Source organism: Mustela erminea, chromosome 4, assembly GCF_009829155.1.
Source record: "Mustela erminea isolate mMusErm1 chromosome 4, mMusErm1.Pri, whole genome shotgun sequence".
NCBI lineage: Eukaryota > Metazoa > Chordata > Mammalia > Carnivora > Mustelidae > Mustela > Mustela erminea.
Window position 1 is genome coordinate 34962655 of NC_045617.1, and position 25473 is coordinate 34988127.

The 25473-nt window shown below is 34.2% G+C and overlaps 1 protein-coding gene across 1 annotated transcript; it reads left to right on the plus strand.

Moving 5' to 3' along the window:
* Positions 1–1141: 1141 nt before the first annotated feature.
* Positions 1142–1617, plus strand: LOC116587728 (60S ribosomal protein L23a-like). Its single transcript, XM_032338319.1, has one exon. The coding sequence runs from the start codon at positions 1147–1149 to the stop codon at positions 1615–1617; it is 471 nt and encodes a 156-aa protein (XP_032194210.1). The 5' UTR covers positions 1142–1146.
* Positions 1618–25473: the final 23856 nt, after the last annotated feature.

Here is a 25473-nt window from a genome sequence, read left to right on the forward strand (position 1 = left end):
ACATTATAAGATTGTTCTGAGGAGTAACTTAGGTAACACCTGTGATATTAGCTATAGCTATACCTCATTGTTACTAAAGAATGATTGTGCTAAAAGGTCAAAGATGAAGATGTGACTTATGTAAGCTAGGAAGGGAAGAGCATCATAATTAAGTAAAAAGGAGGGAAATGGTACAGAGCAGAGAGGTGTGAAAAAGCCAAGCAGGTTGAGAGAACAATGGCTTTTTATGTTGTCATTGATGTGAAATGATGAGAAATTTGGACTTTACATTTGAATCTTTTAAGTCATTCAAGAAAAGAAGGAATCTGATTAGCTTTGGATGTGGGGAGGAGTTTGGGGAAAAAGGGGAGAAGGTATAAAAAGAGATGTGGAAAACAGATCTGAGTCTAGGCAAATGGGATTAGAGAGAATTGAGACTCCATCAGATTGTCTGGGCGAGACACTGAAAACAATCTAAAGCTTCAACATTAAAGACGTAGACAGAGGCATATGCCCACAAATTATTTAAGACATATATGTGATGAGAAGATGGAATTTAAGGCTGACTCAGATTTCTAGTTTGTACAGCTGAGTAAATGGTAATGCTGTTAGATAAGGCAGGGGACACAATGATGCTTATTATGATTTTTAATACTTATTTGGCTCTTAATTTGTGCCAGGATCTGCTATAAATACTTTTTAATGTGTTAATTTATTTAATTCTCTCAACAATGTTACAAGAAAATGATATTATTTTCATTTTTTTCAAATATGAAAACTGTAGGACATGGAGAGAAAGTAACTTTTCCAGGATGTCATAGCTAGTGACCAGTACAGTGGGATAGCAAATGTGGGTGAATAGTTGAAGAGACTGTACCTTTGAGTTCCATGCGCATAGCTTCACTAGTCAGGAGAAGAACTAGCTTTGAAGAAGGAACTGGGAAATATCAAGATGCATAAAGCATAGCCTTAGCAAAGGACTCAAATAAAGACTTTGCTTATTCATTCTGCAACATTCCATACATTTACAGTGTCAACACAGCACCACTTTTCATTCATCATTTTAATTACTAATCAACTTGATCGTGTCTTTCTTACAAATGTGTACTACTTTCAACCAATGGCTGCCAACTCCATCAAAAATAACGTAGGCTCCCTTTTACGAAGATGGCGCCGAAAGCTAAGAAGGAAGTCCCTGCCCCTCCCAAAGCTGAAGCCAAAGCAAAGGCTTTGAAAGCCAAGAAAGCGGTGCTGAAAGGCATCCACAGTCACAAAAAAAAGAAGATCCTCACATCACCTACATTCGGACAACCCAAGACTCTGTGTCTCCGAAGGCAGCCCAAATACCCTGGAAAGAACGCCCCCAGGAGAAATAAGCTTGATCACTATGCCATCATCAAGTTCTCCCTGACTACTGAGTTAGCCATGAAGAAAATAGAAGACATCAACACACTTGTGTTCATTGTGGATGTCAAGGCCAACAAGCACAAGATCAAACAGGCTGTGAAGAAGCTTTATGACATTGATGTAGCCAAGGTCAACACCTTAATCAGGCTTGATGGAGAGAAGAAGGCATACGCTCAGCTGGCCCCTGACTATGATGCTTTGGATGTTGCTAACAAAATTGAGATCATCTAAACTGAGTCCAGCTGGCTAAATCTAAATACAGTTTTTTCATGATAAAAAAAAAAAAAACGTAGGCTTAGTCTGGAATAACTTACTATTCATGAATATATGCTTGCTCCTAGTGGTTGGACACCCTTTGATTTTGGATATTCATATTTTCTATTATTCCGAGCTTTATTTTATCTCCTTATAAATGGAGACTTATTTAATTAAATATTTATTTATTAATGTAAACGTGGGTGATGGAAATTAAATATAATCCTAAACCTGTGTCTAAGGAAATTAGATCCTCTCAAAATTCCATTTTGGCTTACCATTATATATTTGTGTTAACTGCCTTTTTTTATCTATGTTAGAAAAAACTCTTATATGCTAATGAACAGCTCTGTCTCTACAATATTATTTGATCTATAGTATCAAGGGGCTTGTTTGTTACATATACCAAACTATAAAATGTTAGTATGTTATTTTACTTAACAAACAGACACATATATGAAAGTAAACTCAAAGCCTAGGCAAATTTATAGGTCGGATGGGAATTCTACCTTTTCTGGTTATATATCTCCCAAGAGTTTCAATTCAGTGATTACATTTTTTCTTCTGATGATACACAATTTTAGAACATCAGCAACATGAATACAAGCCTTGAAATTAATAGCTGTTTTCTCAAACGAAGTGAAGGCAACATAACATATGACTATCTGGTTTTAAATTTAATAATTAAAGTGCTTATTACCAAATTGTGCTTTTAAAGTAGAACAGATAAAGAAAATAAAAATACAAGTTTGAATAGCTCTAATCCTAGGCCAGACTGCAAATGCATTCATTTATTAATGGTCTACTTGAATCTGGAGACTGGTAACCTTGTAGAGCCTATTAGCTTTCTCTCTCATCCTTCACAGAAGTCATGTCAAATCTCCATTCTCTCAAATCTGTGAAATCAGGGACTTGCTCATTATCAGAAGATGAATTTGCCTCATAAGTAGTAGAGAAGTGAGAATCACATATATGGAACTACCTGGTGTTCCTTCTTTTATTCTGACTAGTATTCAAGTGTCTCCTCCTATGGCCATTCTCTGAGTTGGCACTCCCTGCCTTCTCCTCTAGAAACTTGCTCATCGGTGTCTCCTTTCTCATCTGTCTCCACTCCCTCCCCTCCTAGTGACCCATTCCCAACATTTAAATCTGCTGGAGTCTTCCTAATGTATGAGTTTCCTCAGGTTGCTTTGACAAGAGTCCTATAGAGTGACTTAAACAACAGACATTTATTGTCTCACGGTTCTGGAGGCCAGAAGTCCTAAATCAAAGTGTCCACAGGGCCCTGTTCTCTCTGATATTTGCAGGGAAATCTTTTCTTGCTTATTCTCCAGTTTCTAGTGGTTTACCAACAGTTTGACTTGCAACTGCCCACCACCAATATCTGCCTTCATTGCCATATGATGTTGTCCCTGTATCTGTTTTCACATTGCTATCGTCGTCGTCTTCTTCTTCTTCTTCTTCTTCTTCTTCTTCTTCTTCTTCTTCTTCTTCTTCTTCTTTTTTAAAGATTTTATTTATTTATTTGACAGACAGAGATCACAGGTAGGCAGAGAGGTAGGCGGAGAGAGGGGAAGGGAAACAGGCTCCCCGCTGAGCAGAAAGCCGGACTTGGGGCTCCATCCCAGGACTCTGGGACCAGGACCCTAGCTGAAGGCAGAGGCTTTAAGCCACTGAGCCACCCAGCATTACTGTCTTCTTATAAGGACATGTGTTGTATTGGGTTAGAGGATTACCCTATTCATTACAGTGTCATTTTAACTTTACCTGCAATTATCCTATTTTTGATGATGGCCATACTTGGAAATACCAGGGGTTAGAACTTCCAGCTTACCTGTTTTCGGGGGAGACACAATGAAGCCTGTAATATCATCTTTTTTTTTTTTTTTTTTTTGTTGTTGTTGTTGTTGTTCTTTTTTTTTTTTTTTTAATTTTTTATTTTTTAAAAACATATGTTTTTATCCCCAGGGGTACAGGTCTGTGAATCACCAGGTTTACACACTTCACAGCACTCATCAAAGCACATACCCTCCCCAATGTCCATAATCCCACCCCCTTCTCCCAAACCCCCTCCCCGCAGCAACCCTCAGTTTGTTTTGTGAGATTAAGAGTCACTTATGGTTTGTCTCCCTCCCAATCCCATCTTGTTTCATTTATTCTTCTCCTACCCACTTAAGCCCCCATGTTGCATCACCACTTCCTCATATCAGGGAGATCATATGATAGTTGTCTTGATAAAAGTGGTAACTGAAACAAGAAGTATGATTAAAGAATCTTTTAAAATTTGATTTATTTATTGTGTTTTATTAAGATGATATTACAGGCTTATCATGCTTAGCAAAATAAGCCTGTAATATCATCTTAATAAAACACAATAACTAAATCAAATTTTAAAAGATTCTTTAATCATACTTCTCGTTTCAGTTACCACTTTTATCTTTTTACTCCTTTATAAACAAACTTTTGAAGGTTTTGCCAAAATTTTCTGCTCTTACTACCCTACCAATGCATTTACTCTTCATCATGCTTACAAAGAAAATTGGCTGTCCTTGTGTATGCGGGTGTGTAGGTGTACATTTGTCCTGATTAAGAAAAACTGTTCACTCAAACTGACAGTTCTATTTCTCAGTGGCAAGCAATAAATCAACATTCAATTTATATATAACAACAAAGCTATTATGTATTGAGCATTTATTGTTTCAGATATGCTGATAAATATATCATCTCATTTTATTTTCACCTTTCTAAATATAAAAGATGTAAGCAAATTTGATGTTCTTAGTCAACTGTTCCTGTGGGACTCTCCACTGGAAAACCTATTCTCCCTTGATTTGCCAATAAAATTAAGTTTCATAAAAATTACATTTCTAGGGGTACCTGTGTGGCTCAGTGGGTTAAGCCTCTTCCTTCAGTTCAGGTCATGATCTCAGGGTCCTGAGATAAAACCCCGCATTGGGCTCTCTGCTCTGCAGGGAGCCTGCTTCCCCCTTTCTCTCTGCCTGCCTCTCTGCCTACTTGTGATATCTGTCTCTGTCAAATAAATTTAAAAAATCTTTAAAAAATTGCATTTCAAAATTCTTATGACATCCAGATTGAGAGAAGTGTGGTAAATTCACCAAAATAATGTCACCCTGTGAAGTTTCATGAAACCAGCCTGCTGGCCTTCACTTGGACTCAGTGGCTTTATTTTGAAAGTCTAAAATTTGTACAAACTTACTACTATGCATTTTATTCAAGCCACCTTTACATTCACTGATACCATGGCAACAGTCTTCTAAATGTCCTTGCCTCTTATCTTACTTTTTTTTCTAATCCATATAATAATAATATGAATAGATATTATTGAGACCACAGTATTAATACAGTCTCCTAGGCTTAGCAATACATTAAGTCAATAAAAAAATTGAAAACCTTGTTTTTAAAGAGCTGGATAATATTGTATGCATATTTTATTCCACATTATTTTAAATTACTAAAAGCAAACTAATATCCAGGTTTTAAGGGGTTCTTAATTTGGGGTCTTTTGAAATCATTTGAAATCATTGAAATTATGTGTGAAACTGCATATGTGTCCATAGATACCATCAGAAACCTCTAACCCTTCAGTTTCAGCAGGTAGCCCAAGATTTATGATCATGAGCTTGGGAAATACTGTTAGAGCTTGACTTTAAATTTTTGATATTTTCAGTTAACTTCAGTTAACTTCCTGATTTTCTCACCTACTCCACACTTCTACTGGCATCAGGACCTACCTAGACCCTCTGTCTCCACACTTACCTTGAAAGAACCATCTCTATTTCTATTAAAAGTCAAAACTTCCCTTTATCTCTGGTTCCCCACTCTCACCAGTTTCCAGGGACTTCTTTCTGCAGTTCCTATTTCTTTCTTCTTTATCATACTCCCCTCTCTAGAGGGTTTTTCTCAACAACATCGAACTATGCTCTACATCTCCTATCTTTGCTTTAAACTCAATCGGTATCTCTCTTCTTCCATTTCAAATCCCATTTTTGGGTCCTCTTTTACAACAACTGCTTGAGAAAATTATCCTCCTTCACACAGAATTTTTCCACCTTTTAAAATTTCAAATATTATTCAAAATTCTCTAAATGAAAAGTCCTTACATTTACTATTTTATTGTGAAATACTCATAGTATATATGACATATTTATATTTTAAAGAACAATAGTAATGAAGAAATACTTATATCCCCACAAACAATTTTAATACTAAAACAATAATTTTAAAGCAACTTGAATATTTTTCCCTAATCCCCTGCTTTTCCTTTCCTTGAATGTTTTCTTGACCAATTTCTTGGTTTCTTTTTTATTTCTGTAGTTGCTTTCAAGTATTAAAAAATACAACAAATGCATAAGTTTATTAAATAAATGTATAGGCTTAATAATTATAAAACTAACCCATGAGCCACCAACTAAGTTCAAAATAGAACATTGTAAGCCCCCAAATTTTGCTAATATAGCTTTTTATGAAATTAGTAAGTTTTATTTTTTAAATAGTTTCAAGTATCTCCTCAAATTATTTAGATTCATATCTAAATATTTCATTTTAGGGGTGCCAATATAAATGATATTGTGTTTCTAATTTCAAATTCCACTATTGATTGTTGTTATATAAGAAAAACAATTGACATGTGTATTTTAGCTTTGTATCCTACAACCTGGCTATATTTGCTTATGAAATCCAGGAGGTATTTTTTTGTATTTTGTATTTTGTTTTGTTTTGTTTTGTTTTTGTCATTTCCTTCAGTCTCTGTAAATGGCAATGTCATCTGTAAAAAAAGATAATTTCATCCCAATATGTATACCTTTAGGTTCTGTTTCTTTTCCCATTGCATTAGTAAGGACTTCCAGTACTGTGTTGAAAAGGCATGGTGAGAAGGGACACTCTCACCTTGTTCTTTTTTTTTTTTTTTAAAAGATTTATTTATTTATTTTGAGAGAGAGGAAGAGTGAGCAAGCAGGGAGAGGGGCAAGAGAGTGACAGAGTCTCAAGCAGACTCCTGATACAGACTTTATGTCAACCCAGAGATCATGACCTAATCTGAAATCAAGAGTTAGATGCTTAGCCAACTGAACCAATCAGACGCTCCCCAATCAGCTTGTTTTTAATGTTAGTGTTTAAACTGAGTTTCTCATCATGCGGATTGACATTAACTATAGGATCCCCCCCCCACACACACACACTTTGGTAGATATTCTTTATCAAATTCAGAAAGATCCCCTCTATTTCTAGTTTGCTAAATGTTTTTAATATGAGTACGTGTTAGATTTGCCAAATGCTTTTTCTACATCTATGGATAAGTACTTTTGATTTTCCTTCTTTAGTTCTTGATGTGCTGGGTTTTACTAACTAATTTTTGAATGAGACTGCCTTATATACCTGGGATAAATCCCACTTGGTCATGGGGTATAATTCCTTTTGTATTCTGTTGGATTTGATTTGCTATTATTGTGTTGAAGATTTTTTTTCACTAAGGATCATAAAAGATACTGGTCTATGGTTTTCTTTTGTTATAATGTCTTTGTGTTATTTTGGTATTAGGCTAATCCTGAACCCATAGATTGAGCTAGAAAGTATTCTTTCTACTTCTGTATTCTGGAAGAGATTATAGAGAATTAGTATAATTTCTTCCATAAATGTTGGTATAAACATTTATAAACACCAGTGAACTCATTGGATCTGGTGCTTTTTGTTTAGAAAGTTATTAATTATTGGTTTAATTTCTTTAATAGATAACAATCTATTTAGGTTGTCTATTTCTATTTTTTGAGTTTTGATAGATTCTGTCTTTGAAAGAATTGGTCCAAGTCATATAGGTTTACAAATTTGTGGGCATAAAGTTCTTTTCATTTCCATTTGATCTGTAATGATGTATCCTTCTTAAAGCTCTGCTCTTGGTAACTCGTGTCCTCTCTCTCTCACAGTTAGCTTGGCTAGAGGATTATCAATTTGACAGATCTTTGCAAAGAACCAGCTTTTGGTTTTATTAATTTGTGTTATTGATTTTTGGTTTTCCATTTTATTGATTTCTGCTTTCTTTTTCTTTTCTTCTGTATACTTTGGATTTAATTTGCTCTTCTTTTTTTAGTTTCCTATGATGGAAATTTAGATAATTGATTTTAGATCTTTCTTCTTTTCAGACAAATACACTCTGTGCTATAAATTTCCCTCTAAGCCCTGCTTTTAATGCATCCCAGAAATTTTGAGGTTATGTTTTCATTTTCATTTAGCTAAAAATATATTTTAAAGATTTATTTATTTGGGAGAGAGAGAGAGAGAGAGAGAAAGAAAGAGATGGAGCAGTGACGGACAGAGGGAGAAGAAGAGAGAATCCCAAGCAGACTCCCTGATGAGTACAGAGCCTGACATGGGGCTCCATCTCACCACCCTGAGATCATGACCTGAGCTGAAATGAAGAGTCCAATGCTCAACCAAATGAACCACTACCCATCCTAGTCAAAAATATTTTTAAATTTCTTTTATAACTTCTTTGACCAATGTGTTATTTAGAAGTACGTTGTTTAAACTTTACGTATTTTGAGGTTTTCCAGCTATCTTTCTGTTATTGGTTTCTAGTTCAATTCCACTATAGCCAGAGAACAGATATTGTATAATTTCTCTTCTTTTAAACTTGTTAAGGTACATTTTATGGCCCAGATTGTGGTCTATTTGGTGAATGTTCCATGTGATCTTGAGAAGAATGTGTAATCTGCTACTGTTGGATGAAGTAGTCTATTGATGTCAATTATAGCCAGTTGATTGATGGTGCTGCTGAATTCAACTACGACCTTATTGATTTTCTGCCTCCTGGATCTGTCCATTTGTAATAGAGGGCTGTTGAAGTTTCCACCTATGAGAGTGAATTCATCTATTTTCTCTGCAGTTCTATCAGTTTTTCCCTTATATATTTTGATGTTCTGTTGTTAAGTACATACCCATTAAAAATGGTTATGTCTTCTTAGGTTATTCACCCATTGTCATTTGTGGTGCCCTTTTTTACTTCTAATAACTCTCTTTGCTCTGAAATCTGCTTTGTGTGAAATTAATATAACTGCTTCCACTTTCTTCTGATTAGTGTTGGCATAACATAACTTTCTCTATCTCTGCGTTTTTAATCTATACATGTCTTTATATTTAAAATGGGTTTCTTATAACCAATATAATATTGGGTTTTGATTTTTGATTCATTCTGACAATCTCTGTCTTATACTTGTATTTAGACAATTATTTAAAATGATAGTGATAGCTTTATTAATATGTGCCATATTTGTTACTGTTTTCTTTTTTTTAAGATTTTATTTATTTATTTGACAGACAGAGATCACAAGTAGGTAGAGAAGCAGGCAGAGAGAGGGAGAGAGAGGGAAGCAGGCTCCCTGCTAAGCAGAGAGCCTGATGCAGGACTTGATCCCAGGACCCTCAGATCATGACAGAGGTCTTAACACACTGAGCCACCCAGGTGCACTTGTTACTGTTTTCTATTTGTTATTGTTTTCCATTTGTTGCCCTTGTTTATTAGTCTTGCTTTTCCATGTATTTTCTGCCTTTGTAGTTTTTATTTTATTTTATTTTATTTTATTTTTTATTTTTTTTTAAGATTTTATTTATTTATCAGAGAGAGAGAGGGGGAGATTGGGCATTTTATATAATTCCATTTTATTTCTTAACACAACAATCATGCATTTCAAAAAATTTTTTTAGAGAGGGTGAGAGGTGGGGGAGGAGGTGCAGAAGGAGAGGCAGAAAGAGTATCTTAAGTAGGGTTGACACGAAGCACAGAGCCTGATGTAAGGCTTGATCTTACATCCCTGAGATCATGACCTGAGCTAAAAACAAGAGTTGGATGCTTAACAGACTGTGCTGCTCAGGCACCCCAACAATCATCCTTTTTTATTTAACTTTTTTTTGTTGTTATTATCCCAAAGACTGAAATATACAAGTAATCTGAATCCACATTCCAATAACACCATACCATTCCACAGGAAGTGTTATTACCTTATATTAATAAAATATTCCAAATATTTCTCTCTCACCTTTGTCTTTGCTGTCATTCATCTTGCTTATATATAAACAAACAAATATTTTTATACACTAAGCATAAATAGTCAATGCATTGTTGCTATTGGCATTTTGAACAAACTGCTACCTATTTAGTTAATTAAGCATAAGAAAAATAAAAAGTTTTCATTTACCCACACTTATTCCTTCTCTGATGCTCTCCCATTCTTTGTGTATACCTGATGTACCTGATGTATATAATTTTCTTCTTTATGAAAAATTTTAAAAACATATCTTGCAAGGCAGTACTACTGGCAACAAATTCCTTCAATTTTTGTTTGCCTAAAAAAGCATTTCTTCTTCAATTTTGAAGGGCAGTTTTCAGACTACAGAATTCAAGAGGTTTTTTATTTTTCTCTTTTCAACATCTTAAATATTTCACTCTAACTCTTTCCTTGCTTACATTGGTTCTGAGATACTGGATATAATTTTATGTTTATTTCTCTGTCGGTAAGATATTATTTTTCTGAGTTTTTTTAAGACTTTTTTTCTCTGTCTTTGATATTCTGAAGTTTGAATGTGATTGTCTATGTGTAGATAGTTTTGGGATTTGTCCTGTTTGCTGTTCCCTGTGTTTCCTGGATATTTGCTTTGTTGTCTGACATTAATTTGGGAGAAATTTACATTATTCCTTCAAATATTGTCTCTTCTCTTTTTCTTTTCTTTCTTTCTTTTTTTTTTTCCTTCTTTTCCTTTCCTTTCTCTTCTCTTCTTTTCTTTTCTTTTTCTTCACTTTCTGGTATTTACATGTATGTTATACATTTTGACCTGGGCCTACAGTTCTTGGTGTTTGTTTGTTTTAGTCTTTTTTCTTTTTGCCTTTCAGTTTTAGAAGTTTCTATTGTCATACCTTTAAGTACAGAAACTTTTCCTTGTAGTTCTATAAACTTCACATATATTTTAATGTTACATTACATGGAGAATACAAATGTAAAACAATGATGTTTTAATTCTATCATTTCTTCTATAAGTTGATATTCTTTTGTGATGTTGGACTTTTTCCTACTTATTGGAACTACTTACTATGAAATATAGTTCCTAATGGAAAAGATGATGTATGTTTACTTCTTTTATTTAGTTACCAATTTTACAGATCAATCAATGATTGATCAAATGTTCACCTATACATTTTTTTCTGGCTTTATTGTTTTTGGGTACAAATTCTTGATCATTTCAGATTATTTTATTTTATTGCAGTTATTCTTTTGGTACTCAACTTTGGTTGGAGAGGGATCCTTAAATCTATTTGCTTGCTATTTTAATGTTACCCCATTAATTTTGAAGAGACATTGATTTCTGGCACAACAAAATGTCTAAGCATCACATAATACCTTTTTTTCCCTTGACCAGGAATTAGACAATGCTCCAAGGAGCTCTTATTCCTGTTAATTTTTCCCAGATTTTTTTTCTTCATTTTTTTTCTATTTTCCTCAAGATACATATATATTTTAAAGAAAACTAGATTATGTATATAACACACATAGATTTAGGTAACATACATAGATTTAGGTAAAGAGAATTCTGGTGTCATTCGATATTATAAAATGAGGACATTTACCCCAAAATTTAATCTATCAAATTAAATGTCTGCCTTTTAACTATAGTTTAACTATAATGTAAATTTCATGTTACTGGACTTCTGGATGTTAAACTTGAGAAGCTCAAGATTATACAGAAAGTTTATCTAGTGATGAGATTAATTTTGCATCACTAAGCATCCTGACAGAAAAATAAGGATGTATATTAATAGCCTGTATTTATTTTTAATTATTTGTCTGACTGCTTTTATGTTTAATGTGCTGTTTCACATTTTGGAGAACTGAAAGGAACAAAAAAATCACATAACTAATTTTCTCACAATCATATATCTTGTGTTTTTATTAATATGGCATCCAACCTATTAATATTTTAAGAGCAACATCAGCTATTTCATAGAGACATTTTGTTAACTTTCCTCAAATAGAAATATATGTTCCATTTTTATTTTTTCATTAGATATTGGTTTTACTTTAAGTTTTACTTAAATTGTAGTTAGTTAACATACAGTGTCATTTTAATTTCAGGTGTACAACATAGTGATTGAGCATTTCCATACCAACCTGGTGCTCATCACAGAAAGTGCACTCCTTAATCCACATCACCTATTTCACCCATTCTCTTGCCCACCTCCACGCGTAATCATCAGTTTGTTCTCTGTAGAGTGCATTTCTTGGTTTGCCTCTCTCACTCTTTTTTCTTTCTTTGCTCATTTGTTTTGTTTCTTAATCCCACGTGTGAGTTAAATCATATGGTATTTCTTATCATATGTCTTTCTCTGACTGATTTATTTCACTTCACATAACACTCTCTAGCTTCTCTGATGTTGTTGCAAATGGTAAAATTTCATTCTTTATATGGATGAGTAACATTCATTGTGTTTATGTACCACATCTTCCTTATCTATTCATCAGTCACATGAAAAGAAGCTCAACATCATTGATCATCAGGGAAATGCAAATCAAAACTACAATGAAATATCACCTTGCACCTGTCAGAATGGCTAAAAATCTGCAACACAAGAAACAACAGGTGTTGGCTAGGATGTAGACAAAGGGGAAACCTCTTGCCCTGTCGGTAGGAATGCAAACTGATACCATCACTGTGGAAAACAGGTCGCTGTGGAAAACAGTATGGTGGCTCCTCAAAAAGTTAAAAGTAAAACTACCCTACAATCTAGCAATTGCACTACTAGGTATTTACCCAAAGAATACAAAAACACTGACTCAAAGGGATACATACACCCCAATGTTTATAGCAACATTGCTAACAATAGCCAAATTATAGAAAAAGCTCAAGTGTTTAAATGTTCCATTTTTAGATTAGCAAAAACAATGAGTATCTGACTTAAATTTTAGATCCAAAATTGGGGAATTTCAAATAAAAATATTAAAATGCTGTGTTTTGAATTATTTGTGTATTGAAAAAATTCCCCTTGAATATATGAAAGAATTTATTCCATTCTAAAGTTTTCCTCTAATCTAATCTTTTTAAAGCACTTGGAGTTATATATGTTTTCTTTATACCTGGGTTATTACCTATAATTTGCATTAATGTATTACATTTGCCTGTATTGTGCCTGCATAAAAACAAATGACAATACCTTAGCGTTTTGATTTCCTTTACAAAATTAGGACATGCTACAGGAATTAGTCATTATTTGCATTTAGCTAATGTGAAATAATAGGCTTATAATGAAGCTATTACTCTTCCTTTGGTCACAACTAAAATGCATTTTTTCTTTTCTAAGTAATCATTTCAGTGGCAATACTTGTTCTCCATTAGTCTGTGAGCTCACATTTAAACAAAAAAGTGATAATTAAAAGAGTCTTAAGTCTGGATTTTTGTCTTCTTAAAACACTCTTCTCTTTTAATCTCTGAATGTCTGTACAATTATGCATTGTGGAGCGCAGGAGGAACAAATTAGAAAAAGAAATATATATTCAGCAAGTAGTTAGGAATTATCACATGAAAGGTCCAAGGAAAGAAAAGATTTTAAAAAGTGGTACAAAGTAGGAAAATCATACAATTAGCATCATATATGCATGCAAAAGCTCAATCTAAATTTGGACAGACCCCTCATTTTTCTCACTTTAGTATATGGGGCCATTTTCTTTCTTTTTCTTTTTTTTCAAGATTTTATTTATTTATTTGTCAGAGAGAGAGAGCACAAGCAACCAGAGTAGCAGGCAGAGGGAGAAGCATGTTCCCGGCTGTGTAGGGAATGTGATTTGGGACTCAGTCCCACCTGGGATCATGACCTGAGCCCAAGGCAGACACTACCAGCTTAGCCGCCCAGGCATCCCATGGCACCATTTTCTACCTGAAAGCCCATATAAGAAATTTGAAAAAGACCATTGATATGTCAGTCTCATTTACTCACTAATATGGGATAAATCACCAGATGCTGTTGGTTCTAAAGCTCTTCATCTTTCTGTTCCATATAAAGTTCAAATTCTTATTTTTTTCTACAGGAGAATGACTACAACACTTATAGCTGTAGCTTTGCTCGATTCAAGTCCGTTTCTGCTCTCTTTTCTATGATTTTTCTTTTAAATATTTATTTATTTATTTGAGAGAGAAAGAGTGAGAGAGAGCATGAGAGGGGAGAAGGTCAGAGGGAGAAGCAGACTGCCAGTGGAGCTGGGAGCCCCATATGGGACTCCATGTCAGGACTCAGGGATCATGACTTGAGCCAAAGGCAGTTGTTTAACCAACTGAGCCACCCAGGCACCTACTGTGATTTTTTTTTTCTTTCTTTCTTTCTTTTTTTTTTTTTTTAAAGGTTTTATTTATTTATTTGACAGAGATCACAAGTAGGCAGAGAGGCAGGCAGAGAGAGAGGGAGAGGGAAGCAGACTCCTTGCTGAGCTGAGAGCCCGATGTGGGACTCAATCCCAGGACCTTGAGATCATGACCCGAGCTGAAGGCAGTGGCTTAACCCACTGAGCCACCCAGGCGCCCCATCTTTTTTTTCTTTTCTTTTCTTTTTTTTTAATAAAAAACTCTTTTTTATTATTTTTTTAATAAAAAACTCTATTCCTGTATTTCCCCTGCCTAAAATATTGCAGTGTTGCCCAAGACTTTGTAATGAGACAGTAATTCGAGTTTGCTCAGCTTTTCTCTACTGTATTAAATAGTTTGTGGTTTCCCACATACCTCTCTGCTTGAATGAAATGACATCCCCTAAATACTCTCTACTGCCAGCTACCTCCTACAAATCCTTCAAGAATTAGCTCATGTGCTGCCAGAAAGTTTAGATAGGAAATACTACTAAGTTCCCCCAGTATGCTGTGTAATAACTACTGCTTCAGTTCTTGCAAATAAAATGGGAAACACAAGAGATAGGGTCCTTGTCCAGTGGTGAGAGACAGGAGGGAGAAATGAACAAATAAGTATAAAATAATCATGCCTTTTGATTAATATTCTGAAGGAAACAAACAGAATACTAAAATAAACATAATAATAGTGAAGGTGCAGACAGGTGATGTGCTTTGGATGGGATGGTCAGGAAGAGATGACATTTTAGCTGATATCTGAAAGATAAGAAAAGAGCCAGTCAAGCAAAGAGTTAAAAAAAAAAAAAAAAGAATGTGTTGAGAAGAGAGAGGAAAATCATGCGTAAACCTTGAGTCCTGTTATTATCTGAGAGTCTGCTTCCTCTGCACACTCTTTCTCCAGAGGGAGATAGACTGAGCTTCGGCAAGACATGGGCCATGTCTTGCTCTTTAGATTCCAAATCCCTAGCACACTGAATATTTTTAGAAGGTTCTACCAGCTGAATTAATAATTTATTTTGGATACCCTTGTCGGTGTTGCTTGTTATTATTTTTTACATCTTTCCCCACATTCCACTCATTACATAGTCTGAAGAATGCTAGAGCATACTTTCTACCAGCATTTCACACACTATCCAGCTCTGGTATGCCCCAGCATTTCATGGTGGGCAGAAAGAACCTGTTTCAGCTGTGCAGTTTTCTCTGATTCATATTTAAGATTCTTATGAATTAAACCCATAGTTTCAAATTACTTAGTTTCATTTGATTAAGTGTGTAGCATTCCAGAAAGTATTGTCAAGATGTCTTTTGAATGTACAGCATCATATAGGGCTTTCTGTTTTAAAAGATTTAAGGAAAAATGGTTAATAAAACAATAAAGGAGTTCTCAGGTAGGAATTTTTTGGCTTGCCTACATTTTCAGCAAAAATTTATTATTTCACTTTAGATTTTACCCAGTCTGCACAATGCTTACTTTAGTGATGACAAAAATGAGAAACACTGAAAAAAGGGAAGAGCAACAAATTTATTTTGGAAGCTGGAAAGCAGCAGATGGAGTGGTTGATCACTCACAAGGAAGCCAGATACCAAGCCTGATTTGAGGAAAGCTTAAGACTACATAGTGTCTACTGGATAATTCTTAAAAATTACCAAAAATGTCAAGGGCCATGTTAACAGAAATGAAGGGGGAGTCTAATGTGTGAAGGACTGGGTAAAAGCCATTTAGATACATTGTCTCTAGATCCCTTTAAAAAAATCCTCTTTGGTAAACTGCCTCTTCTTCAACCAAGCAGGAATCTAAAAGTTTATGTTCTGAATCAAGTAAAATAGAGGAGATTGGTGAAAACAAGAAGGGAGAGATATGCCCAGAACAAAGGGATTAAATGGCAATCCTATACTGATTGACCAGTTCAGAGATACCAGTCCTTCTCAGCTATTGTATTCCTAGGTCCTTGCTTTCTAAGTAGGAGACTTTGGAGGTCCCTGTTGGGAACCTGACCGGTACCTGAGGACAAGCTTGAAATTCTGATAGCACAGGTTCTCCCTATTTTGGTGAACCAAAATAGCTTACCTTATGGAGATCAAAATAAACCAAGGCAGAGACTAAGCGAGGATATATCAAACAGGAGATTTAATATAGGATACAAATAAATAAGGAGAATTTCCAGTAAAATGATGAAGATCCCAGCCATGTCTCAGATTAGATTAGAGTAACTCAAGTGATAAACATGTTGAAGTATACCTTCAACAGCTTCCCCACGGCCACTGTGCTAGTATTACCCTGAGGGCATAATGCCCAGCTAGAACCTGATCCTGTACTTGGTTAATGCTCTGCTTTGACCAATCCAGGAAACTAAAGTTGGGCAATAGAGAGCTGAGAAGTAGAAAATGCAGAATTGCCCACTTGTTCTGAGCACAATTCTATTGGAAAATCCGAATATCTCCTTCTTATTTTAGCTTAGCGAGATGGTCCAAGTGGCATGACCCCTATATTTTTCATGACTCTTATGGCCTCACTCACTAGATTCCCCAGAAGATACTCTTTATACCCTAAGAAATTCTAAAGTCCTATCAGCAGAGCTTCTCCTGGAAGTCTTGTCTAATAGTGACAGTGACTCTTTCTTGTTCATCTAGTTTTATGCCTGCTATTCGGGTTTTTAAAACTATATATTCCTTCCCAGATGGTAAAGTTTATATGGAAAAAGAAAATTATGAACACACAAACATTATTCTGGAGGGTGATAGTGATGTGATTTGGTAGCAATGCATAACCTCTAAGGGAGCAATAGTATTTTACTTTTAACCTTGGTAGCAAGTCCCATGATGTTCATATATTAAATGTACATATATATTTAATAGTTTTTTAAAACATATATGAGTGTCTTAGTCCATTTTGGTTGCTATAACAAAATTACCATAGACTCGGTGGCTTCAAAAACAAACATTTACTTCTCACAAGATCCAAGCTCAAGGTGCTGGCAGATTCAATGTCTGGTGAGGGCTCACTTCCTGATTCATAGATGACTCTTTTCTCATTGTACCTAACATAAAAGAAAACAAAAAGAGATCCCTGGGGTCTCTTTTATAAGGGCACTATCCCATTCATTATGGTTCCATCTTTGAGACCTAATTACCTCCCAAAGGCCTTATCTCCTAATACTACCACCTTTGAGGCGTAAGATTTCAACATACGAGTTTTGGGGGGGATGCATTCAATCCATGCCAATAATATATGAAACAATTATTTTATCAAAAGAATTTAGTATTAGCAAATATGAAGAAATATGTCTATTTGTATGCTGCTGGTAAAATATCATGTTCAGATAATACTGGGCAAAAGTACATTGTACCAAGTGTTTCTATTTAAAATAATTAACAGGACAGTGTTTGGCCCTGACCACTGAGAACACACTTTAAGGAATATACCTTAGATAAACTTCACATACGTGCATAAGTAAATATGCAGAAGTCTTTTTGTTGCTTTTGAAGTGGAAGGTTGTTGTTTATTTGAAATAGTAAGGTTTGATATCTAAATATTCATCAGTAGGAAAATGGATAAATAAAACCTAGGTATATTATTATGCAATTGTTAAAATAAATCAACTAGATTACATGTTGGGTTGCAAAATGAAAGTCTTAGACTCATTTACCCAGCATGATACCATTTATGCAGATCAACACATAATTAACTAATGTTAATTATGGCTTATAGATAATATATATGTACTAAAATAATTAAAAACACTCTCTTGCAGAATGCAGTCCAAGTTCATGATAGTCTTTGTCTGTGGAGAGGGAATAAGGTGACCAAGAATCAAAACAGAAAAATTTAATGTTATCTGTAAGGTTTGCTCCTTTTATGTTAAAAAAAGAAATTAGGTAAATATGCCAAGGTGTTAACCTTTGTTACATCTTGGAGGTTTGCATTGGAGGTTTTCTGTGTGTATTTTGATACATTTTTGAAACAAGCAAATAAATTAAGAGGATCATCTAAAACTGAGAGTTAAAACATTAAAAGGGTCATTTTAGAAGCATGACAGAATGAGAGGAAAACGATGGTATAATGCTAAGCAATGACGAAAAGTGCTAAACCTGAGAAGTAAAAAGGTAAAAAATACAGTGTACACTTTGAGAGAATGTGCTCATTCTTGGTGGTCTGGACACTGATTTTAATGGAGTTGTTCCTAAAGTACAGAAGCTAACGGCTTGTACTTGAGACAAGTGTGAGGCTTTGAAATTAGACAGACTGATTTGAATTCTGCTCCAAATTGTTAGTTGTGATCTCAGCTGAATTTCTTCACTTCAAAGACTATACTTAACCTATATGTCACACGGGGATACAATCATGTTGCGGATGTGTGTGTTCTGTTGTTTTTGTTTTTGTTTTTATGTTAAAGCAGAGAAAATCCCCAGAGTTTAGTGAGTTCTAAGGACTTCAAGTTTCATGTTTTGTTGTTACTATTTATTGTTCAAAACTAAAAACCATTGATTTTCCTTTTACATAGTTAAATGCATATTTTGTGATTCACATTTATACTGATCCATCCAAAAGTTACAAGACCTATAGAAGACAGAAGACTGTCCTTAATGCACAGTTCAAATGTATTTTTTTTTTCTTCACAAATGGCTCAAAGTATGTAGCATGGTTCAACATAATAGTCCTTTGTTGAAAGTCATCCATTTTTTTTCTGTGACATTGTATACTTTGATGACACAATGTATCAGGATGCCCACTATTGGTATCCCTCCTAAAACAATAGTCCCATCTGTGGTCCCTTTTATTATCACACAGACAAAGCAGTGTGCAACATTCAATAACTGGCTAACCAGCCGTAGTCTCTGCAATGCACTCATTCAGAGCTCCTAAGATGCACAGATGGATACATTGCTCTGATAATATTGGACTGTGTTTCTCTCAGATGAACTGGAAAGTTGCCTTACTCATTGGAACCCAGAGAGCCATTCACTGTTATTCCATGTCTGCACTATTAGCTCATATTCCAGAACCAGCCTATGCTTTGGCCTGCAGTGTACAATAACTTGTGTTTTAGATGCAAGTTCCTGCTGTCACTTGGTTGAACAAAGTGTAACAAAAGAACAAATACAGCCTATTATAACTCCTTGTATGCAGTTGACTATGTTTATGACAATAACTAGTGAATTGCATTTTTAGCTCAACAGAAGTGATGACACAAATATAAAAATACAGAAGGCTGATTAGATTATTTATGGTTTAGGGAGCTGTTTATTTTAAATCAAGAAGACAACCAATGACAGCAATCCTGGACCACAAAATCCATTAATGTATTCTATACCAAAAAATACTAATATGTTAGCATATCTACCATAGCAAATGTAAGTAGAGTTATAATATCATCTCACCTAACCATGTTAGAGTGTGAATCCATATAAATAAGCTTTACTGAATTTGGTTAAACAAAAAGTTTTTCATATGGCACACATTAGTGTATTATGCCTTGTTAGTAAAATGCAGCCTCAGGTCAGATAGGCATGGTGGTCATTTAATTCTTTCTTTACTGAAATTATAAGGTCTAGAATATCAACTAGAGTATATGAAATGACAACTTACTCTCAGATAACAAAGCACAGTAATTCAGTCACGGTTTACTGAGAAAAACATACATGTGTTAAGAGATTATATGATAAGACATAAATTATCCCAGAGCAGAGATTTTCAAACTGTTCTCCTGAGTCTGGGGAGAAGTATGTTCGTCATTGGAGTAGGCAGTTTTAACCACAGCAAGTCGAGACCAAAGGCAGTGATATTTTGGATTATATTTAAACTTTTATGTAAAGTCAGGGCATCATTGCTCAATAGTACCAAGCCACACAAAAAGTATTTTAGGTATAATTAACCTGGCACCCATTGCTCTATCTAATAAAGTACAAACAAATGGCAATACTCAGGGAAATTGGAAAACTGATGCAATAATTTATATGACACAAAAATTGCAAAAGAATGGCCATATTTTTCAAAAATAAAGTATAAAGGAGTAATAGTAGTAAGCAACATTTGTAGAGTGTTTATGACATGATACTGATGTACTAATTTTATATATATTAAATAATTTATTTATAGCAGTCAATAATAATCCTATAATCATAGCAATTGTACAATGATGATAATAATCCTATATTCTTACTGATCTTACAAATAAGGAATGTGAGGTACAGAAAGTTCAATTGACATATCAGTAGGCAGAAAGCACTAAGGCCAGGATTGGCTTTGGGGTCTCTATTTTTAATTATTACACCACTTGTATAAGACAAGGAGTGGAGTCCTGACATATCTTGAATATATCATGAAGCTAAAATAGAACAATATTGTTTCAGAAACCTATGAGTTATATTGAATCAGGAGAATGAACTTTAATTTGATTTTACTTTCCCTATTAATTTCAAATTCAGTCTTTTTATATATATTTAAAGATATAAATATATTTAATATATAAATATATATAAATAATATAAATATATTTATATTATTTATTTAAATTTAAAGACAGATATTGTCTGTTTTCATTCTCCTGATTCAATATAATTCATAGATTTCTGAAACAAATATATATATTCAAATACATATATTTGAATATGTAATTCAAATATATTAAATTGTGAGAATTTAATATATGTAGAAAGACTGAATTTGAAGTTAGTAGGGAAAGTAAAATCAAGTACCAAATGAAATAGGGATGAACATGTACTTGAAAACAAAATTTTATTTTAATAGCTACTTCATACTATAAAAATTACTCATATATTAAGATCTAAATATTTTTAAAAGTAAAAGGAGCTGTAGAAGGGTATTTTTAGAATGTAGGGATAGGGAAAACTTCCTAAACAAAATGTCAAACAGAATATGTGGAGAAAAGATTAGAAGAATTCACTGCCCAGAACTTAAAATTCTTAGTATATACCACAAACAAAGGTCAACACAGAATGGATGAATGTCCTTCCTCAGTTTTGATGCAGCAAACCACCAATACTCATAGTACACAGGAAGATTTTATGAAAGCTTTTTTGACCCAACAAGAAAATGACAATAAAAAAATTGTCACGTGATAAACATATATATTTTACAGAAAATAAGTACAGGTGACCAATATATACATTACTAAAAGTTTAAACTCACCAGTAATTTATAAAACCCAAATTAAATCAAAATGATGCACAGCAATTGGATAAAACTTAAAGGGTTAATGTTTAGTATTAAAGAATTTATGGGCAAATAGGACTCACACTGTTGAAGGGAATGGTAGATTATTCAGATTTTTTGAGGGTGATTTGATGGCATCAAACAATATTTAAATTGCTTACATCTTTTGATCTAATAATTCTACTTCTGGAAACTGTGCCAACAGAAATGCTGGAACAAGCTTATAAAAATACAGGTATAAAAAAGGTTAATAACATATTATTTATAATATTGAAAAAATCAAAACTACTTAAATGCCCATCAATTCCTGTAAAATGCTCTGATATTATTCAGAGGCATGAAATAGTAATATACAAGATGTAGTAAGTGAAAACGCCCAGTTACAGAATAACAGATGTGGTCCCAGTTTTGTAAAAATAAAACTATGTATGTTTAAGTAAAATAAAACATAAGCATATTTTTTTGAACACATTTCAGAGCATGTCGGAGACACCTGGCTCCTTTGTATAGAACAAAGATATGTTCTTAAATCATCTTGTTTTGTATTTTACGTAGTTTTATACTTAAGCCATAGTCCCTATTCAGGTTTCATCAATTTCTCCCAAAATGTCCTTTATAGCTCTTTTTTTCTTGGTCCAGGATTCAATCCAGGATACTTAATACATTCAAGTAACCATATTTCTGCAGTCTCATTTAAGTGGGAAAATTTTTTTAGTTTTTCTTTGTGTTTCTTAACTATGCCATTTTTTAAAAGTACAGGTCACTTATTTTGTAGAATTTCCCTCGCTTTGAGCTTGTCTGTCATTTGATTCAAGCTGCAAAATTTTGGCAAGAATACCACTGCCCTTATGTTGGATCTTCAGTGCATCCCACCAAGACACACTTGGTGGTTTTGGTATTGTTTCTTTCCAGTATTGGTGATGTTAATTTTGATTCACTCATTTTTCACCTATCATCAAATTCTATGGTTTCTCAGAGGTAACTAGCTCATAGTCTGTGGGAGATTCTTATTCTTCCTCTTCTTTTAAGATTTTATTTATTTGACAAACAGAGATCACAAGTAGGCAGAGAGGCCGGCAGAGAGAGGAGGAAGCAGGCTCCCTGCTGAGCAGAGATTCCAATGCGGGGGGGGGGGGGGGGGGGGGGGGGGGGCGGGGGGCGGGGAGAGGGCTTGATCTGAGGACCCTGGGATCTTGACCTCAGCGGAAGGCAGAGGCTTTAACCCACTGAGCCACCCAGGCGCCCCCGTGGGAGCTTCTTAAGAAAGAGACTGCGACTTCTGTATATATTTCTATGCCCTGGTACTGGCAGTCACACCATACCTATATTTACCATCCACCATACTTATGAACAATATACTTGTCTTGGTGTTAAGTAGTGATTTTTTTTTTCTGGCATTATCTTATAGCTATGTTCTGTTTGAATTTGAAATCACTGCAAAAAAATAAGGAAACTAAGGGATATCCCTGAAAATTTTAGAGATGTTGTTTCAGGCCACCCATTTCTGATGCTGAAAGTGATTTATTTGAATAACATTTCCAGTGGTACATAAAAACATTATATTTAATGTAATTAACCCATGCATAAGTAAAAACTTCTTACTTGCTGGATTTGTCCCACTGCAGATAGTTATCAATGAGCAAAAAGAATTTCTTGTTTCTGAAATATGCCTTAGAGGATCCAATTTCCTATAATTATTGGTTAATACTTATTTACCTTATGCCAAAATAAAAGGTCAATTTTATCAAACAAGTGGAACCAAACAGACAAACAAAAGCAATAAATAAGTCATTTAGTATTTTGTGGACAGAAATTGGGCTGATTAATTTTTAAATTTTTACATGATACTGATGTAATCATAAATACCACCCAGAAGTACTCTACATCTTTATAGGACTAGGGATCTTTTAGGTCCTTAAATTTTACAGAGGTTAGAAGCTTGATACTATCAAGTACAAAAGTAAGTTGCATTAAATCTTATTTGAGAAAAGCTATCTTCTTAAAAGATGGCTAACTTTAACTCAATTTCAATCAATATTTCAGATGTAGCAAAGCCACTATGGAATACTACTTTTTTTTTTTTTTTCTGTCACTTAAATTCCTGTTTATGACCATAGCAACAGCACGATTTAGTGGTTAAGAGTTTTTACTTTGGAGACAGACACAATTTGATTTTGGCTCTGTCATGTGCCAACTGTGCCATGCCTTATCACTTAATTATATATATGGATTGAACATATGCAGCATGAAGATAATACTGATAGTCCCCTATAGTACTACCACTAAGAAAACACCGATCCAGCCAGTTTGCTGAGCTTTTTGACCAAATCTCGTCCGCAGTGTTGGTATTCTGGGAATATTAAATACTTAGTTTTGCCAGTTTTGAAACAAGGAGATGCACAATGGTTAGAGGTCAGTTACAGTGTTCAGGAGGAAGAGATGGAGAATGATCTTTTGTTTACTTATGACCATATGAAGTTAGTTATATTTAGTTCTCAGTATGGGTTTGACAACTGCATATAATTCCCTTTGTTCCTACAGAAAATGGCTAGATTATAGGCCCCTGTAATTTTTTTTTTCATTTTTTAAATAAAAATGTTTGATCATGGTAAAACTCTATAAACCTTACTTTTGTAGTGAAAATATAGGCAGGTAGCATTTTGTTCTTTAACCACTAGCAGCATTAATATTCTTTAACTGCTAGTACATCATGGGCACTAATCAATCAGAATTGACATCTGACCAGTTAGTTACATAAGATACTGGTTCTTTCACACTATGGTATGTATTGCCTATAGGCAAGAATAAAAATGTTGTTTGCTATTGATATTTATCATCCCCATTGCTTTTTAGTACCACAACACAGGCTGTTCCAATATCTACCAGCTCCTCAACAGTAGGATAAGAAACTATGGGAAGTACACCTGAGTAAAATAAAATAGAAGTTAATGTATTTTTGTGTTATTACATATATTTATATCTTTAATTTTCTGTCTTTCTGGATATTGAGATCATGTGGAAAACCATGGACTTCAAAATAGAAAAATGCCTTTAAACATTATACTTAAGTTTTACTTTTTTTTTTTTTAAATCCTGTTTTCTTTCTGCTGAATGATAGACCTCCAAAATTACTACTTTTGCTTATGAGTTACTTGAGGCAGTTGAATCTGAATGAATAGATTCTGTTCAATAGTGTGGCTTGGAAGTTTGACTCAATTGACCACTTGTCTAGCAATGCACTGAGATTAAACATTCTAAACTTGAAGACTACATTAATCTCAAAATGAATTTGTCCTGAGAGAATTCTTGTTTCCTCTCCTTTCTCTTCCCCCTGCTCAGTTTACTCAATGTAGGTATATGGTATTAGTATTCACCCATTTGTTCAGGCAAAAAGACTGAGTCATCCTGTTTTCTTTTTTCCTTTTATATGCCACATCCAATCCAACAAAATTTCTTAAGGCTCTAATTCCACATCTGAATACGTCGCACTAACTCTGCTACTAGAAGCTGAGTTCAAGAAAAATTATTTGTCAGTGGGACATAAGCAGTAACTTCTAGTCGGTCTACCTGTTTAAACTTTTGTCTTTGGTCCAATCTCTGCAGAGTTCAATTTAATATTCTGAGAACGTTAAGCATATTATGCCACTCCTTTACTTAGAAATAGTCAATAAATTCTGCTCATGTTCCACTTTGCAGGAGAGAGTACTAGTTTGTTTCTGTCATTCTGGAATGATTATTAATAGAATCTTTTTTCACTGTCAAAAGTGTCCTGGTTTGGATGACAAGTTTATATTTACCATACTTCAGTGGTTTCCCATTGCAATTCAAGTCAAGTACAATATATCTCCATCCTTTTAGCCTAGAAGACCTGACCCAGTTGGCTTCTGCCTACTTCACTGATTTCATTTCCAGCCTCCCTTCTCTTCATTCAATAAATACCAGGAACAATGGTTTTGGAACATATTCAAATAGGATCAAAGTAGTCCTTACTTGGGATCTTCTTGATTTTCCCTCTGCCTAGAATGCTTTTCCACTAGATTTTTACATGACTGGCTCCTCCTTTGAAAAGACCTCTTTAATCACTGTCTTTCTAATCATCAATCAATCTTTTTTCCAGAGCTTTGGTTTAAATTTTTATTGAATATATCCTATGTATTTGTTTAATAACTGTCATTTTAAATTTAATACATTTTATTTACCTTTTTGGTCTATATTTCTGTTTTATATTTCTGTTTTTGAGTGTAGTTTACTAAAATGTGGCTATCA

Bases quoted from the DNA above. Each gene is read 5' to 3' on its own strand.
- LOC116587728 (XM_032338319.1), top strand. From the start codon at position 1,147: ATGGCGCCGAAAGCTAAGAAGGAAGTCCCTGCCCCTCCCAAAGCTGAA.